At 41.1% G+C, this 18,339-nt stretch overlaps 1 protein-coding gene across 2 annotated transcripts in view; it reads left to right on the forward strand.

Annotated features, from left to right (window-relative positions):
• Positions 1 to 18,339, forward strand: part of LOC115166036 (thymocyte selection-associated high mobility group box protein TOX) — a 132,672-nt gene that overhangs the window by 95,971 nt on the left and 18,362 nt on the right. For both annotated transcript variants that reach the window (XM_029719661.1, XM_029719662.1), the window contains one exon: positions 1,976 to 2,236. In XM_029719661.1, the coding sequence (XP_029575521.1) occupies positions 1,976 to 2,236 (261 nt within the window). The remainder of the gene's footprint in view (positions 1 to 1,975; positions 2,237 to 18,339) is intronic.

The following is an 18,339-nucleotide window of genomic DNA, read 5'->3' on the forward strand; positions in this document are numbered from 1 at the left end:
ACGATGCCATGTTGAAAGTCAGCTCTTCAGTAAGGTCATTCTACTGCTAATGTTTGTCTATGGAGATTGCATAGCTGTTTGCGCGAGGTGTGGCTGAAATAGCCGATTCCACTAATTTGAAGGGGTGTCCACATACTTTTGTATATATAGTGTAACAGTCAATAAATGTATCCTACATACAAGTATCTCATTGAAACTTGATGTCATAAAGTGTCTTAATAACAGCTGTTCTTTCATTGTTGTGCACATGTTCAAATGCATAGTAAACTACCTCATATTACTGTATAGCCAAGTTATGACAAACCATAGAGAATCCCATACAGTATCCCTTCAATACAATTGGTAGGTTCATTCAGAGAATAATAGGACTGATTAGAGCCAGATAAATGCATAGGACTTTCTGCAGTAATCTAATTATGGTGTTCCTAAATTACATACTTGAAAATACTTGCTAAGTGAGATATTTGCATTTTTTTTCAAGAAATCCTTATATATTACAATAATATGCTATATTTATCTCGCTCATTAGACAAAACTATAGTAGCACAGTCCTTGAAAGTGTTTTGAGAAGTCCAATTCCGATGGACAAAGTAGAAAATAAATATGGGTTGTCATTACCTGTTTTGTGGGAACGCGAGATCTCACTGAAGTTGAATACAATAGTAATTATAGTATTGTGTTATAAGCCCATAAAAGTGTATGTTATGAAAACATCAAGAAAAAAAAACTGCCTTTTCTCTTGGTTCCATGCACCAACACCATGCTTTATTTTCCTCAGTATTTCTTTCCATTTGTTTGCTAAAAGTATTTGTTTGCAAGATAAATGGCTGCTCTGGCAGGCGAGGTGACGGCCTACACGAAGATGATATTGAATTGATTTCTGAAATGTTGCAGAACGGACTGCTTGATGTGTACCCCGAGACATGAATCATAAAAATTCTATTAAAAAGCTCTTGAATGGCTGACACTGGAATACTATTTGTGATGATTAATTTTCCCCAGTCATTATAAAGGGAGTCAGCATCAGATTGCCTCTGACAAAATTGCTTTTCATTCCCTGGTGAATACCCTCAGTGTGCTTTTGAGAGTGCAAAACCATATTTCTCAGCATAATATTATGTCAAGATGGCCCTTGAAGATACCACAGTGAGGCTTCCTCCTCTACCACCTGATTTGCATATGCAGAATCGTGAGAACGTTTTTCACCTTGTTCTGATAGAGGGAGAGAAGAGGTATTTAGTCACTTTAGATACAACTCATGACGTCAAGACTGTCAGGGGGATTTAGTTCATTCCATCTCAACCAAATTCAGTTCAGGAATTTGATTGAAATCCCATTATTAATCAGAACATTGACAAATGTTAGTCAATGTGAGGATCTTTAATTCAAAGAGTTAAAGTAATTGACCCCAACCCTGGTGTTTGTTGCCAGTGCTCCATGAGTCAAGATTTGTTTGGCTTCTTGATTAGTAAGCCATTAATCTTCAACAGACATTGAAGTAAATTATTTTCATCATCACAAACAGATTGCTTTGTTTGTACATGCTCCTGCTTTCTAGACTGACACTGAGGCCCCCTAGTCAGAGAGAGCTTTACATCATTCTGCGTTATAACATGCTCTAGGATTGATTTCAAAAGCTGAGTGAGCACATTAGTATTGGTTATTAAAGTAGGATTTGTATATTAATGTCTTCCTACGTAGAGAAGCATATGCAGTTGTGGTCTCAGCTGAATTCATTGTAGTTTAATCTCCTAATAGATGACTGTAATTTGTGGCATCATGAACGATGGCATTTGTTAATATATTTTATTTCAATATCTCAACTCCTATGCTCCACACTCTCACCATAACACTCCTTTTACCGTAAGAACTCGAGTTAGCAAGGTTTCCAGTGTGTTCATCACAAATGGAAAATAAACTGAAAATGTGAACCTTGAACTTGAAACTCATCCCATCACCTTGTCTCCCCTCTCAGAACTACTCCAGTCAGGGCCGAGGAAGCAACAGCGGAGGAGGAGGGGATGAAGACTACGAGATCCCCCCCATTACGCCCCCCAACCACGCTGATCCTTCTCTGCTGCACCTTATGGACCCCGAGTCAGGCTACACCTTTCACTCGCTGCCCCACAACGGCCTGCTCAACCCCTACTCCTACCCGGAGCTGCCCACAGCCCTCATGATGTCCAATATGCTGAGCCAAGATAGCCATCTTCTCTCGGGGCATAACATGCACTCGGTAAGATCCACCAGTTACAGTCTTTCTCCTCTTCTGTCTCTTCCTCTTCCTCCTCCTCACTCATCCAGAGCTGCAGGTTGGTTTATGTATATCATCATGGAATGTTTGCTAACACTTTACTTAAAGCCTGCAGGTATAACACATTATGATGCAGTTATAATGCATTGCAAGACTTGTTATGAGCATGTATGATAATTTAATTGGTATGAAGGTATAACCAGTATTTGTTTGCCAATGCAGAGTAAGATTCAATTCAATGTTTTGTTAATTACCACATATTTTCAGTGTGGCTTCATAAGGGACATGTTCTGGTTTTAGAACAGGGAAACACGCTTGTTTCAATTAGCAGCACTCTAACAGGCCTGTTACAGAGTGTGGAACAAAAGCTTATGGAGACCCCAGCAGACACATGCAACAATGTTGCTTTACACATGATGCTTTTTAACTCCCAGACCTTTGCCGCAGACTCCTTCATGTCTATTCAAATCGTCAAACTCAAAAGATTTGATTCGCTCAAAGTGAGCACAGAGAGAGAGCAACGAGCTGTGCGGTGCACATTTTTATTCACTCTCTTATAGACAAAGCGAAAAAGATGGTCTTGGAGGAGAAAGGGTTCTCCCTTGTCAGCTACTTTTCTCTTTCATAAGGATGTCGACCTCCATTCCAACGCCGGTAAGCGACTATTTCATGTGTTAAACATGGTTCACACTGAACATGCAAACACCCCTGGCGTACACATTAAAGTTTCTTAATCATGGAATCGAACCAGATGAATTATAGATGACCTGCGTGTGAATAATTCAGTTTTATATACTTTCAACTGACACAAATATAACTTTTGGCTTATAAATATTCATGGTTTAATGTGAGCATCCGTGGCATTTATCCTTGGTTTAATCAGGTCTTATGAGATTTTGGAATCAAAGTGCATATGTTGTACATTTTATGTGTGTGGCAGAGACTGGGCTTAAGTCACTGTGTTGAACATACCAGTGAGCTGAATATGGGTGGTATAGTGATATATAGTAGGCTACGTACTGTTTTTTTGCGTTTATTTCTTTAGTTATACATTTGCCAGTGGTCAGAAAATGCTCGAGCTACTATTTGTCATAGCAAAGACAGCATTAATTGACACAATTGGAATGAGGCATGCATGGATGCGTGTTCATGTGCATGCCATGCGTATGTGCTTACACGCACAAACATAGACATTTACATATGGGAGAAAGCAGTTCCCCTTTCCTACTTGGTGTATTAGGCCAATAACATTTCTTTGAGAAAGAGAGTCCTGGTTTATTAACAGCTTTTGTTTCACCTTTGCAATAATTTATTTTCAAATAGTCCTTCAGGGTAATGTTCCATTTTCTTATTTCACACCCCCTTTTCTCATAAATGAATCGTCATCCCCATAAATCACAGCACAAACAGAGACTTGCACACACCGTGAACGGTCCAAAGATTTATATAACACATTCATGTTTTCCACTTCCTCATTTTAGTACTACTCTGCTGGAGCCTGGCTAATAATAGTGACTATTAATATTTCCTGTTGCCTAGCAACCTGAGCAAGTAATAGCTTACTCTGGAAAAATAGATGACCGATAAGGAAAAAAATGTAATTCATTTATTATCTCTGGGGACAAGAGGAGCTTATTTCTCAGGCAGAGGCATAGAAATGTATAGCATGAAATATCTTAAAGGAATTGAAGATGAGGATGTTTCATTTGACGTTTTTCCTATGATGTCAATGAACCTTAATTTCATGCCAATAAAGGCATAATTGACAGATGAAATTCAAATTATTGTCATAGCCTCAGCACGGTATTTGTGTTTTAAGAATATACTGTGTTGAAAAAGGCAGAAGGTGTGGTTTTTGCAATGTGGGGTAATGCAAAACATAAAGGTTTCCTTAGTATTCGATGAAGGCATACGCTGATCATTATTATTATTAAATTGAAGCATTATAATTCAGTGTCAACTGTTTTCTTTCATTGTAGCTGTACTGTAACTGATAAGAAAATGAGTTGATTCAACAGCAATGCCTCAAGCCTACAGTTCATATCAGCAATGATAACTATCCGACAGGTTTGTAAACTTCTTTACAAATACAGAACTACAAGCTCAGCTGGAGCAATAGACATTGCTCATCTCTGGGGATGATGTTGCTGGTTTGTGTACAACATTTAGCCTAAGGCTAAAGCTCAGGAAACTTCTCTCTGCTTTAGGATTCTCCATGCATCTCATGGTCTCACATAGAAAACCGTTTTAAAGAGATAGTTCAGGGAAATTACATACTCTTAATATGTGTTGTCTTACCTTGAAAGCAGTCTTTAGGACAAGGAGTGACCGCAATCCTTTTGCTTTTGTTAAACTAGCCACTATTTATAAATATGTACGTTTGCTGAACTACCCCTTTAAGGCACATGTGTCAAACACATTCCACGGAGGGCCGAGGGTCTGCGGGTTTTCGCTCCTCCCTTGTACTTAATTGGTGAATTAAGTTCACTAATTAGTAAGGAACTCCCCTCGCCTGGTTGTCTAGGGCATAATTGAAAGGAAAAGAAGAAAAAACCCACAGACACAAAAAAAACTAAACCCATGGAATGAGTTTGACATCCCAGATTTAAGGCATTACAGTATTGTCAGCAGTTGATCTGACCATGAGCATCAACATCATTTTAGAAATTGACATAGTCATATAAGCCCACTTGTTCATTTCTTGTCATAGATGTCTCAAATAGATTTGTTTTATTACTGAGAGCAGTGTCACAAATATCCCAAATCTCTGATCACTGGTGGAGCACATGATAATACCCTTCCACTCATTTAGAAACCTCTACTTTCTATGAATTAATCTCATATTTGACAGGCTCTTCCCTCTCAGTTCATTCTGACTGCTCAGAAGGCTAAATAATTAGCTGCTAATTCACAGGATGATCTGCAGGAGATGGGGAAATGGGCTGAAGCAACTAAATGTTGATACGATATGTAGCTTCCGACTTGGATATGAAAGTAGTAGTATTTTTTATGATAGTTAAATGAAATTTGTATTTACGTCAAGCTACTGTATGTTTCATCTAATGACATATCACACGTTTAAACAGCTAGCAAAATAAGTTTCCAAAACATGAGGGAATGATTCGGATATGTTATCCTTAATTGGAAGTTTACGGTGGCTTGTTATCGGTAAAGTCAGCGGCCCACTACTCATTTGGCTGATGTGCTTTCCAGTGGTCAGACGGCAGTAGCCGACACTACTTAGAGAGTAAAGGCTATTGACATGGGTCCAATATCAGCTTACAGTGGTGTACTGCCTCATAGCCATCAGTGGTCCGATAGGTGTTTGCTAGCTGGATAGTGTTATAGGAGAATGTTAGGTGTTTACCCAAGTGTGATGTTCTAGAAACGTTCTGACCCCCCTGCCCAAACAAACTCTGTTATCTAATGGCAAATGGACGCAAAGTTTGAATGGGACATTGACCAATGCTGAACTTCTAAGCTTGATGGAGCGCTCATTACGCCTGCATGGAGAATCACTGTCAACGTTGCTTTCTCCTCAGTGTGCTACTGTGGGGGGGGGGGGGGCGTCATGTCTGACTGGCCACCAGATCCCCTAGCCTGGATCGTCTGGCTTATGTTTTCAAGAAAAAGAGGAGGGAATTATCCGGCAGGCGGCAATAAGAGTCGAGGATGGGAACAGGCACGGTGCCGAGGGGAACGCCGGGACGTTTAAATATTCAAACTGAGCGCCAGCCGACGTCTCCTTTCAAGCATAATGAGGGTGGTTTGAGGAACTGCCCACCGCCACAAAAGCTCAGTCAAATCTGCAAGTTAATGTAGAACTCACATTATCCGAATTAGGGGATTTGTTCAATCTAGTTAAACATATGGAGCTACATAACTATTTTTGCAGGGTGCATCTGTCATTAGAACACAGGCTGCCCGTATTCAGGAATCTCTGTTGTCTAAACACTTTAAATTTGGGTTATTGTTAGACTATGAATAGTGTCTAGTTGGCATTACTGGTCTGATGCAAAACCAATGTTATTTTCAGACTATTGAAGGCCATACTTGCTTTATCAATATAAAAAATGGTTGATTATGCTGCTATCCAATAATAACATACTGAAGGGATAGTTCATCCTTATTAGAAAATGTGTTTAAATGGAAGTCAATGTACTCGATGTTACATGTTTTAAATGACATGCCTAAGTATGGATTACTGTCTCCTTGTCCATAGACTCCGTTCAGGGTAAGGGACCAATAAACAATTCTTACATTTGGATAAACTATCATGTGGGATGTTTTACTGGTACGTCTAGATTTTCTTTATAACCCGTTTTAGATCTACACAAAGTGTTAGTTTTGAAACTGTCTGTGGTTGTTTGTGTGTGCTTTCGGCATACATTTTAGTCAGACTCACTGAATGTTAGCTTCACTTAATTTAATCTGTTTAAAGGAAATGTGTATTGCATCACTTGGCATTTAGGACATAGACCGGGGCAAGTGTATCGATGGCTGCAGTTATTGACAGAATCATAGTACATGGAAGGTGAATCAAATGTTGAACAAGGTCAGAATTAGCCAGTCACATATTATACAAATCAGTATCTGATCTTAAAAACATGAATGGTCATATTCAAACAGCATAACCTCAAGATGAATAATGATGATTACATATGGGGCTAAAATGGACGATTTCTGCTGTTTGAAGTGAAGTTAGCAATGAAGTCCCATTCCAGACAGTCTGGGCAGGCCTGGAACACATCTAATATGACCTGCCTGCACTGTTGCCTTCAACTGGAACATATATGATCTCTTGTTTCGCTTTCACAGGAACTCAATAACAGTCAGGGCACTATGATTCACTTTGAATAAAAACAAATATGTTATTAAAGAAAGTGTCTAATAAAAGTAAAGCTTTGCTTTGGATGCTTATGCATGGATGAGAGTAAAGAAATGAAGAAATGTATTAAAGGATTAAACATTAAAAACAAATGAGCATTCATTGCAGCCATGAATATTCATGCTGCTAATTCAAATAACCTTAGGCGACTGTTAAGACGAATTAATATTTAAAACAGCATGGTAGTAGAGTTTTTGTAACATTGCATTAGCTGACTTTCTGAGATTATGTACAAGAGTAAACAATTGAATCTAGAGAACCACTTTTTATCCTGATGAAAATAGTTCTGCTTTTTCATGTTGCAGTACATATTAGTTCCAGTACAGTAAAGTACTCTAAGGTAAGATTTTATCATGGAGATAAGAAGCACAAAAGTGAGAAGCATACTCACTATTTAGTATAACTAACATAAACCTAGTACAATTATAATACCAGTATCCAGCACACAAGAGCAGAGGGAAGGAAGGGATTTACCAAATTGATATGCAACCCAGAAAGTGAGTAGAAAGGGCACTGACAGACTACACAAACTGAACATGTTGCTTTTCCATGCTAGTCTGCTTACAGTACACACAGAAGGTGGGAGACAAAGCCCACTTAAAAGGGACTTGCCGTTTCCTTTGAAATGCTAATTAAGCCCAGCACACAACAAGCCATTATTATAGTCATTTGTTTAAATTAAATGCTCTGTGATTCTACAATAGCAGCCACGGCCCCGCGCACGGGGAAGCCATCACTCTCACCCAGGGAGCGACTGTGGTTTGGGTTAGACAGTCAGTTCGCAGGATTAGGCCTTACTACCTGCTTTCGCCAGCAGTAGCGCTCGCTCAACACAGCTGTTGTAGGCCTACAAGCAAGATAGGGTGTAGCATGCATACTGTAGGACTACTGTACAACCAGTAACACTTTATTTGAAAGGGCTTCATAACGACGACTTCATAACACATTCAGTGCATGAGCATTTCTTCATGCCAACGACCGCAAGTTAATATTTCCGTTATGTCGCGTGTCGTCCTTTGGAGCGTGAACACAATAGGGCCTACACAATTTACTTGACTGTTATTTCTGTTGTGGAATTGATTGAATGTTATTTCAAAGCATAAGTGAAGTTTATAGATTATAATAGGCCTGAACTCGGAGCGTTGCTCATTTTCTTGTCTTCCTTTTCTCTTTCTTTAAATCGTGTTTGAAGGGGATCCAAATAAATGGTGCTGGGCTACAAGTGAATTTGACACATTTTTCATCTAGTCTTTCATCTAATCTAGTGTCACGGTTGTCGTTGGTAAAGGAGGACCAAAATGCAGCAGGTATGTGTATGCTCATCTTGACGTTTAATAAATTCAAAATGAACACCAAAATAACAAACGAACGAACAAAACAGTCTGGCAAGGCACAAGGCTAAACACAGAACAATCTCCCACAAATGACAAACACACCCTAATATATGGGACTCTCAATCAAAGGCAAATAGACAACACCTGCCTTCAACTGAGAGTCCCAACCCCAATTAACCAAACATAGAAACAGACTCACTAGACTCAACATAGAATACATGAATATCAAACAGTGCCCAAACACCCCGGAATACTTAAATCAAATGCCCCTTCAACAAACACACCACCCCGAACCACATAAAACGAATACCCTCTGCCACGTCCTGACCAAACTACAATAACAATTAACCTTATACTGGCCAGGACGTGACAATGAGACAGTGCACGTCAGCAGCCAGACAAAGCCTGTTGCGCCGACAACACCCCTCCCCCTCCTGACAATTAGTAATTTGTTATGTTTACACACCATCTCTGTACCATCTCATTGAGGGGTGCAGAGAGAAAGAGGAATGAGTCGTACTGGCAGAGCATGTTGCATAAGGTGTGCACATGGAGGAGATTATAGTTTTGACTAAGCTCACTGATGCTTTTCGCAGGAGCGGAAAGAAGTTGGAAAATAACCCCTGACTTGAATTAATGGGCACGGCAGCAGCTCAAATCAGCTAGGCTTTCTGCAGCAGCAGGTAGTAGCAAGCAGTTAGCTCCTATACAGTGGGGGAAACAAGTATTTGATCCCCTGCTGATTTTGTATGTTTGCCCACTGACAAAAAAATGATCAGTCTATAATTTTAATGGTAGGTTTATTTGAACAGTGAGAGACAGAATAACAAAAAAATATAGAGAAAAATGCATGTCAAAGATGTTATAAAGTGATTTGCATTTTAGTGAGGGAACTAAGTATTTAACCCCCTCTCAATCATAAAGATTTCTGGCTCCCAGGTGTCTTTTATACAGGTAACGAGCTGAGATTAGGAGCACACTCTTAAAGGGAGTGCTCCTAACCGCAGCTTGTTACCTGTATAAAAGACACCTGTCCACATAAGCAATCAATCAATCAGATTCCAAACTCTCCACCATGGCCAAGACCAAAGAGCTCTCCAAGGATGTCAGGGACAAGATTGTAGACCTACACAAGGCTGGAATGGGCTACAAGACCATCGCCAAGCAGCTTGGTGAGAAGGTGACAACATTTGGTGCGATTATTCGCAAATGGAAGAAACACAAAAGAACTGTCAATATCCCTCAGCCTGGGGCTCCATGCAAGATCTCACCTCGTGGAGTTGCAATGATCATGACAACGGTGAGGAATCAGCCCAGAACTACACAGGAGGATCCTGTCAATGACCTCAAGGCAGCTGGGACCATAGTCACCAAGAAAACAATTGGTAACACACTACGCCATGAAGGACTGAAATCCTGCAGCACCCGCAAGGTCCCCCTGCTCAAGAACACTTATACATGCCCGTCAGAAGTTTGCCAATGAACATCTGAATGATTCAGAGGACAACTGGTGAAAGTGTTGTGGTCAGATGAGACCAAAATGGAGCTCTTTGGCATCAACTCAACTCGCCGTGTTTGGAGGAGGAGGAATGCTGCCTATGACCCCAAGAACACCATCTCCACCTTCAAACATGGAGGTGGAAACATTATGCTTTGGGGGTGTTTTTCTGCTAAGGGGACAGGACCACTTCACCGCATCATTTGACGGGGCAATGTACTGTCTAATCTTGGGTGAGAACCTCCTTCCCTCAGCCAGGGCATTGAAAATGGGTCGTGGATGGGTATTCCAGCATGACAATGACCCAAAACACACGGCCAAGGCAACAAAGGAGTGGCTCAAGAAGAAGCACATCCTGGAGTGGCCTAGCCAGTCTCCAGACCTTAATCCCATAGAATATCTGTGGAGGGAGCTGAAGGTTCGAGTTGCCAAACGTCAGCCTCGAAACCTTAATGACTTGGAGAAGATCTGCAAAGAGGAGTGGGACAAAATCCCTCCTGAGATGTGTGCAAACCTGGTGGCCAACTACAAGAAATGTCTGACCTCTGTGATTGCCAACAAGGGTTTTGCCACCAAGTACTAAGTCATATTTTGCAGAGGGGTCAAATACTTATTTCCCTCATTAAAATGCAAATCAATTTATAACATTTTTGACATGCGTTTTTCCGTATTTTTTGTTGGTATTCTGTCTCTCACTGTTCATATAAACCAACATTCAAATTATAGCATGATCATTTCTTTGTAAGTGGGCAAACGTACAAAATCAGCAGGGGATCAAATACTTTTTTCCCCCACTGTACAGCCGTAAACCAAGCCAAGTTGATTAAGGATACCGTGAGACCTCATCGTTTGCATTGTTATCGGAACGTATGGTTCACTAAAGAAATATGCGTCCCTTTATGAACTTATAAACATCTAACCTTTTAAATGCATTATGAGCTTAGTCAGTGTTTCCCCAATATTAATTTAAAAAATGGCATGGGGCCACCGTTGATTTTGTTATAATGTTTTAGTCACTGAGAGCACGACCTAAGCTATGTCAAATTGTGTAGAATTGCAGGCAATTTGCTTTAAAATAACAACATATTGTCTCTGCGGCCAAGAGTAGGCATAAAAAAAAAATGGTTGGATAACCACCCCGCTAACTTTGCCACCGCTGATGAAAAATATCCCAGGGGAACACTGGCTTAGTACAGCTGGCTTACCCTGTCATAACCTGAAATGTATGGTTCTAGTACTCCATTGTTTATTTATGTTTTTAATGTAATTTGAGTCTTGACACCGCAATGCATAGCTTCATGTTGATCTCATGGAGTGTAGTTAAGAGTAGTTACATTTTAATTGAAGGGTAGTTACAGTGGTACTGTAAGAGTAGTTACCTAACCTCACTCCTCTATTTGCCAAACAAAGTGGCAGGGTCAGGCTGGTGAAATGACATATTGTGCCTATAAAGTGTTAAGGCAGATATGCCATGTCAATATGCAGCAGAATATTGCTCTGGAGTGTTTTTCCTTTTTTTTCCCAATAGAAAATGAAAGTTTGATTGATATCAACAGGTTGTGGCCCTGTGATGCCTCTGTTGCCTGACATTCTGTTGCCGGCCATCTCTCCTGCTGGTCTGATGTTTACAGAGAAACATAGCAAATGGCCATTAAAGGGTCCAACTTTTTCCATCAGGCTGTTGCTATGGAAATAACCCAGCAGCGTTTGATTAATAGTTCATGTTTGAGTAATAGTTTTATCTTGTATTGCCTCTCGGTCTGCAAAGCCCCATTCAGAGTGCCATGTCAGATAGAAAACAAAGAAAATATAAATATCATCCAAATCGACTCAGATATTTTGACTTTTTGGGACTCAATGCTGTTTTCAGGTCTCTCCAGAGATGTTTGATCGGGTTCAAGTCCGGGCTCTGGCTGGGCCGCTCAAGGACATTCAGAGACTTGTCTCGAAGCCACTCCTGCGTTGTCTTGGCTGTGTGCTTAGGGTCGTTGTCCTGTTGGGAGGATCTCTCTGTACTTTGCTCCGTTCATCTTTTCTAGTCTCCCAGTCCCTGCCGCTGAAAAACATCCCTGCAGACAGGTGTGTGCCTTTCCAAATCATGTCCAATTAATTGAATTTACCACAGCTGGACTCCAATCAAGTTGTAGAAACATCTCACGGATGATTAATGGAAACAGGATGCACCTGAATTCAATTTCGAGTCTCATAGCAAAGGGTCTGAATACTAATGTAAATAAGTTATTTCTGTTTTTTATTTTTAATACATTTGCTAACATTTATAAAAACCTGTTTTCACTTTGTCATTATGGGGTATTGTGTGTAGATTGATGAGGGAAAAAAGTAATTTAATCCATTTTAGAATAAGGCTGTAATGTAACAAAATAGGGAAAAAGTCAAGGGGTCTGAATACTTTCCAGATCCACTGTAGGCCTACCTGGATTGAAAATGAGCATTTAATTTCCCCACCTCTAAATAACACGGTTGTGCTACAGAAACCCACTGGGGCCAATTAGAACGTGAGCAGAGTCAGGAAGTGCGTGGCAGATGCTTTGCCACTCTTTATGAAGAGCCGACCTCCAGGGGCCTCTCCAACAGCTCGTTAGCAAAGTGTTAATGTAATTACTTTTCACTTAGGACTGTTTTCACCACATTATCAAATACGAGGGCTCAGCAATTTGTGCTTAGTTAGGTCCACCGCTGGGCAAAGGCCGCTGGGCAAAGGCTTTTAGAAATGTCTCCTTTAGGGTTGACAGTAGTGCCATTGTACATAATATAATTATATATACAGGGTTTGGGAGTAACTGATTAAATGTAAAAAACAATGTCAGTATCTTTTCCAGAAATCATCAAGAATTCTGAGGTTTTACATTGCGAGATGCCTGTCTTGGTTGCAATGTAATCAGTTACATGCAGGAATGGAATTTAAGGATTTTGGGCACTAGCCATCAGGCTAGTTGAGAACATTTTTTACTAGAAAAGTTCTAGCCTCAGGCTAGCGGGCCATCTTCATTTCCATCCTTGGAAATAGATGTAATACCAGCAAAAATATTGTAATCAGATTACAAATCCTTTTTTTTTTTTTTTTTTTTTTTATAACTAGAGGAATACTCCTTAGATTACTTTTAGATTCAGAAATTATGTATGTGGGAAAAAAATACATTGTGACACCTTTCTGTGTTCTCAATGACATTCAATTCAGCATTGAAAAAAGGCGGAAGTTTAAGTTTGTTCCACCTGAGCGAGTCTGTTACACACCAAATGCATTTGATGGATCATTTTTGTCTTCTTCTAATGCCTCTTGAGGGGAAAGTAATCCAAAACTAACTGAAAGTAATCCAATTACATTTCTGAGTTTCGGTAATCAAAAGTGCAGTTACTGATCACAATTTGGAACAGGTAACATTTAGAAAGTAACCTACCCAACCATATGTATATATATGCCATTTAGCAGATGCTTTTATCCATAGAGACTTACATTGAGAGCAGACTTTTTCATATCAGTGCCACAGCGGGATTTGAACACACAACCTTTGTGTTGCTAGCACCATAGGCTTACCAACTGAGTCACATACGACCCATCATTCATATTTTGTAGGTTTAGTTCATCTCTACCTAATCTGTTATCCTTTTAAATGGAGGTTATTGGTAGATGTCATGTCTGGTGTGCAAGTTTTGTCTGTATACTGTATGTTTGAGGAAAAACAATGTCAATATCTTTTCCATAAATCATCAAGAGTTCTGAGGTTTTCCATTGCGGAATGCCTGCCTTGGTTGCAATTTCCTGAGCCAAAGAACCTGGGCTATAATATTAATTTCCAACCAATATAATCATGTCTTAAATACCATGTGCCACATACATTTACACTTCCTCTTCATAACTGTTTGGGCTGAACAGTATTTCCTTTTGATTTGTGTGGTTCTCTGCACATATGCCTGGATATACTCAGGGTCATGACGTTCAGTCAGACTTACTTACAGAGGAACAGTATGACATGAGTTTCCAGATGTGTGTGGTATATAATTAAAGCATAAACGTCAGTCTCTTGTTGGTATAGGTAGGGCTATGACCATGTGATTTGACTAGGAAAAACTCTGCCAATCTATAACCAGCAAAAACCAATAACCAGTCACCACAGTTCAAGCCATGTTCCACTTGGCTTTTTCTAAACCCACAAAGGCTTATAGACAACAGCTGCATTAAGCACTCCTTATAAAAGTCAGTTTTTGGAAGAGTCCATTTTCCAGGGAGCTAAGGGGGTACAATAACCAGGGATGGGCAAACATTTGAAAATAAAATGGCAAACTACAATTACAAAATACCATAAAGATCAATGTATCAAAATAAAGTACACAATACTTGTATTTTGAAATGTATTTAATTAAAATACATGTTTTTTGTATTTTAAAATAAAGAAATGCATTTGCAAGTAGCCGGCCCGAACAGCAACAACATTCTCAGTAATGGTTACAGAAACGTTTGACTTGTTATGGCTGTGATATGTTGTTTAACTACCATAGTTGATTGCACTGACGGTAAGTCACTCTGGATAAGAGTGTCTGCTAAATGACCAAAATGTACAGTAAATGTATATGTGAAAATGAACATACCAGAATTAACTGCAAAGCACAAGTATTATTATTGTCCTCGTTTCAGGGTCATGTCTAGATGACATACAGCGTGACATAGTTCTCTTAAACCTGCTACGAAAATTCAATTTTGACAAAAGCTGTATCCCTTCTAGACAAAACCTTGTTTCGGGGCTGAGCTCATTAGAATAATACTCAGCATGCTTTGCAATTGTCTATTCTTACTTACACATTTATATTTAGTTCATTTAGCAGACGCTCTCATCACACCATAGTGCCATCAGACTTCTGATACCAATGCCGGATTATATACAATGGTGAACTGCATTAAAAAATGATGTAGAAAAGTATTTTAAAAATACAAATACAAAAATATAGCTCTCGAAAATATCTTCTTACAAAATACATTGAAGACCCCTTCCCCCATCTACATTACATGACCAAAAGTATGTGGACACCTGCTCGTCGAAGAGCTCATTCCAAAATCATGGGCGAAAATATGGATTTGGTCCACCCTTTGCTGCTATGAAAGCCTCCACTCTTCTGGGAAGGCTTTCCACTAGATGTTGGAACATTGCTGCGGGGACTTGCTTACATTCAGCCACAAAAGCATTAGTGAGGTCTGGCACGGATGTTGGGCGATTAAGCCTGGGCGATTAAGTTCCAATTCATCCCAAAGGTGTTTGATGGGGTTTAGGTCAGGGCTCTGTGCAGGCCAGTGCAGTTCTTCCACACCATTTATGTATTGACCTTGTTTTATGCACGGGGGCATTGTCATGCTGAAACAGGATAGGGCGTAGCGTTAAGATTTCCCTTCACTGGAACTAAGGGGCCTAGCCTAGCCCATGAAAAACAGCCCCAGACCATTATTCCTCATCCACCAAACTTTAGAGTTGGAACTATCCATTCGGGCAGGTAGCGTTCTCCTGGCATCCACCAAACCCATGACAGGTAAAGTGCATTCAGAAAGTATTCACACCCCTTGACTTTTTTCTACATTTTGTTGTGTTACAGAGTTAAAAATGAATCAAATTTAGACTTGTTTGTCACTGGCCTACACACAATACCCCCTAAATTCAAAGTGGAATTATGTTTTAATATTTTCTTAACAAATTCATTAATAACCTGTTAGGGACAGACGTTCCGCTAGCGGAACGCCTCACCAATATCCAATGGTAGAGCGTGGCGCGAAATACAAATACCTCAAAAATGCAAAAACTTCAATTTCTCAAACATATGACTATTTTACACCATTTTAAAGACCAGACTCTCCTTTATCTAACCACATCGTCCGATTTCAAAAAGGCTTTACAGCGAAAGCAAAACATTAGATTATGTCAGGAGAGTACCCAGCAAAAAAATTTCACACAGTCATTTTCAAAGCAAGCATATATGTCACAACCCAAAACACAGCTAAATGCAGCACTAACCTTTGATCTTCATCAGATGACACTCCTAGGACATTATGTTATACAATACATGCATGTTTTGTTCAATCAAGTTCATATTTATATCAAAAACCAGCTTTTTACATTAGCATGTGATGTTCAGAACTAGCATACCCACCACAAACTTCCGGTGAATTTACTAAATTACTCACGATAAACGTTGACAAAAAAACATAACAATTATTTTAAGAATTATAGACACAGAACTCCTTTATGCAATCGCGGTGTCAGATTTTAAAATAGCTTTTCGGTGAAAGCACATTTTCGTGGCTGAACGACGACATTAAGAACATATAGCTGGCGGGTTATACACTATCGGCAAAACAGAACAGCAGCCTCTATCTACCTAGAGAGTTTTCATCTGTATTTTCCGTAGCTGTCTACATACCACCACAGAAGTTGGCACTAAAACCGCACTCAATGAGCTGTATTCCTCCATAAGCAAACAGGAAAACGCTCATCCAGAGGCAAACACTCCTGGTGGCCGGTGACTTTAACATGCTGATAGAAGTTTAGTTTTACCAAATTTCTATCAGCATGTTAAATGTGCAACCAGAGGGGAACAAATTCTAGACCACCTTTACTCCACACACGGAGACGTGTACAAAGCTCTCCCTCGCCCTCCATTTGGAAAATCTGACCATAATTCTATCCTCCTGATTCCTGCTTACAAGCAAAAATTAAAGCAGGAAGCACCAGTGACTCGGTCTATAAAAAAGTGGTCAGATGAAGCAGATGCTAAACTACAGGACTGTTTTGCTAGCACAGACAGGAATATGTTCCGGGATTCTTCTGATGCATTGAGGAGTACACCACATCAGTCGCTGGCTTTATCAATAAGTGCATCGAGGACGTCATCACCACAGTGACTGTATTTACATACCCCAACCAGCCTTGGATTACAGGCAACATTCACACCGAGCTAAAGGCTAGAGCTGCCGCTTTCAAGGAGCGGGACTCTAACCAGGAAGCTTATAAGAAATCCCGCTATGCCCTCCGACGAACCATCACACAGTCAAAGCATCAATACAGGACTAAGATTGAATCGTACTACACCGGCTCTGACACTCGTCGGATTTGGCAGGGCTTGCAAACTATTACAGACTACAAAGGAAAGCACAACCGAGAGCTGCCCAGAGACATGAGCCTACCAGACGAGCTAAGTAACTTCTACGCATGCTTCGATGCAACACTGAAACATGCATGTTGTAATCGGCAGTTACGGTTGTCGTAAGGAGAAGCGGACCAAAGTGCAGCGTGTGTGTCGTTCCACATTTTATTTACACTGTGAAACTATGCAATACATAAACATAAACTAAAGAACAAAACAACAAACCGTGACGCAGAGGTGAAATATACACTACTCAAAAACAATCTCCCACAAACCCAGGTGTAAAAAAACCTACTTAAGTATGATCTCCAATTAGAGACAACGAGGACCAGCTGCCTCTAATTGGAGATCATCCCAAACAAACCTCCAACATAGAAATACAAAACTAGAACCTGACAACATAGAAATAGAAAACATAGAATAGAACAAAGAACTACAAATCTCGAATGCCCACCCAAATCTAACCAAAATAGAGAAACAATACGTCTCTCTCAGGTCAGGGCGTGACAGTACCCCCCCCCCCAAAGGTGCGGACTCCTGGCCGCAAACCTGAACCTATAGGGGAGTTCCGGGTGAGCATCTACCTATGGTGGCAGCTCCAGTTCGGGGCGTAGCCCACTGATCCCTCTGCTTTTGTGTCGCCGGAGGAACCAGACCGTGGATCATCGCCGGAAGCTCTGAACCGGAGATCGTTGCTGGATGAACCGGGCCGTAGATCATCGCCGGAGGTTCTGGACTGCAGACCACCGCTGGAGGCTCTGGGCTGCGGACCGCCGCTGGAGGCTCTGGGCTGTGGACCGCCGCTGGAGGCTCTGGGCTGCGTACCGCCGCTGGAGGCTCTGGGCTGCGTACCGCCGCTGGAGGCTCTGGGCTGCGGACCGCCGCTGGAGGCTCTGGACCGCCGCTGAAGACTCCGGACTGCGGACCGCCGCTGGAGATTTCGGACTGGGGACCGCCGCTGAAGACTCCGGACTGGGGACCTCCGCTGAAGACTCCGGACTGGGGACCGCCGCTGAAGACTCCGGACTGGGGACCGCCGCTGAAGACTCCGGACTGGGGACCGCCGCTGAAGACTCCGGACTGGGGACCGCCGCGGAAGACTCCGGACTGGGGACCGCCGCTGAAGACTCCGGACTGGGGACCGCCGCTGAAGACTCCGGCCTGGGGACCGCCGCTGAAGACTCCGGCCTGGGGACCGCCGCTGAAGACTCCGGACTGG

Source organism: Salmo trutta, chromosome 28, assembly GCF_901001165.1.
Source record: "Salmo trutta chromosome 28, fSalTru1.1, whole genome shotgun sequence".
NCBI lineage: Eukaryota > Metazoa > Chordata > Actinopteri > Salmoniformes > Salmonidae > Salmo > Salmo trutta.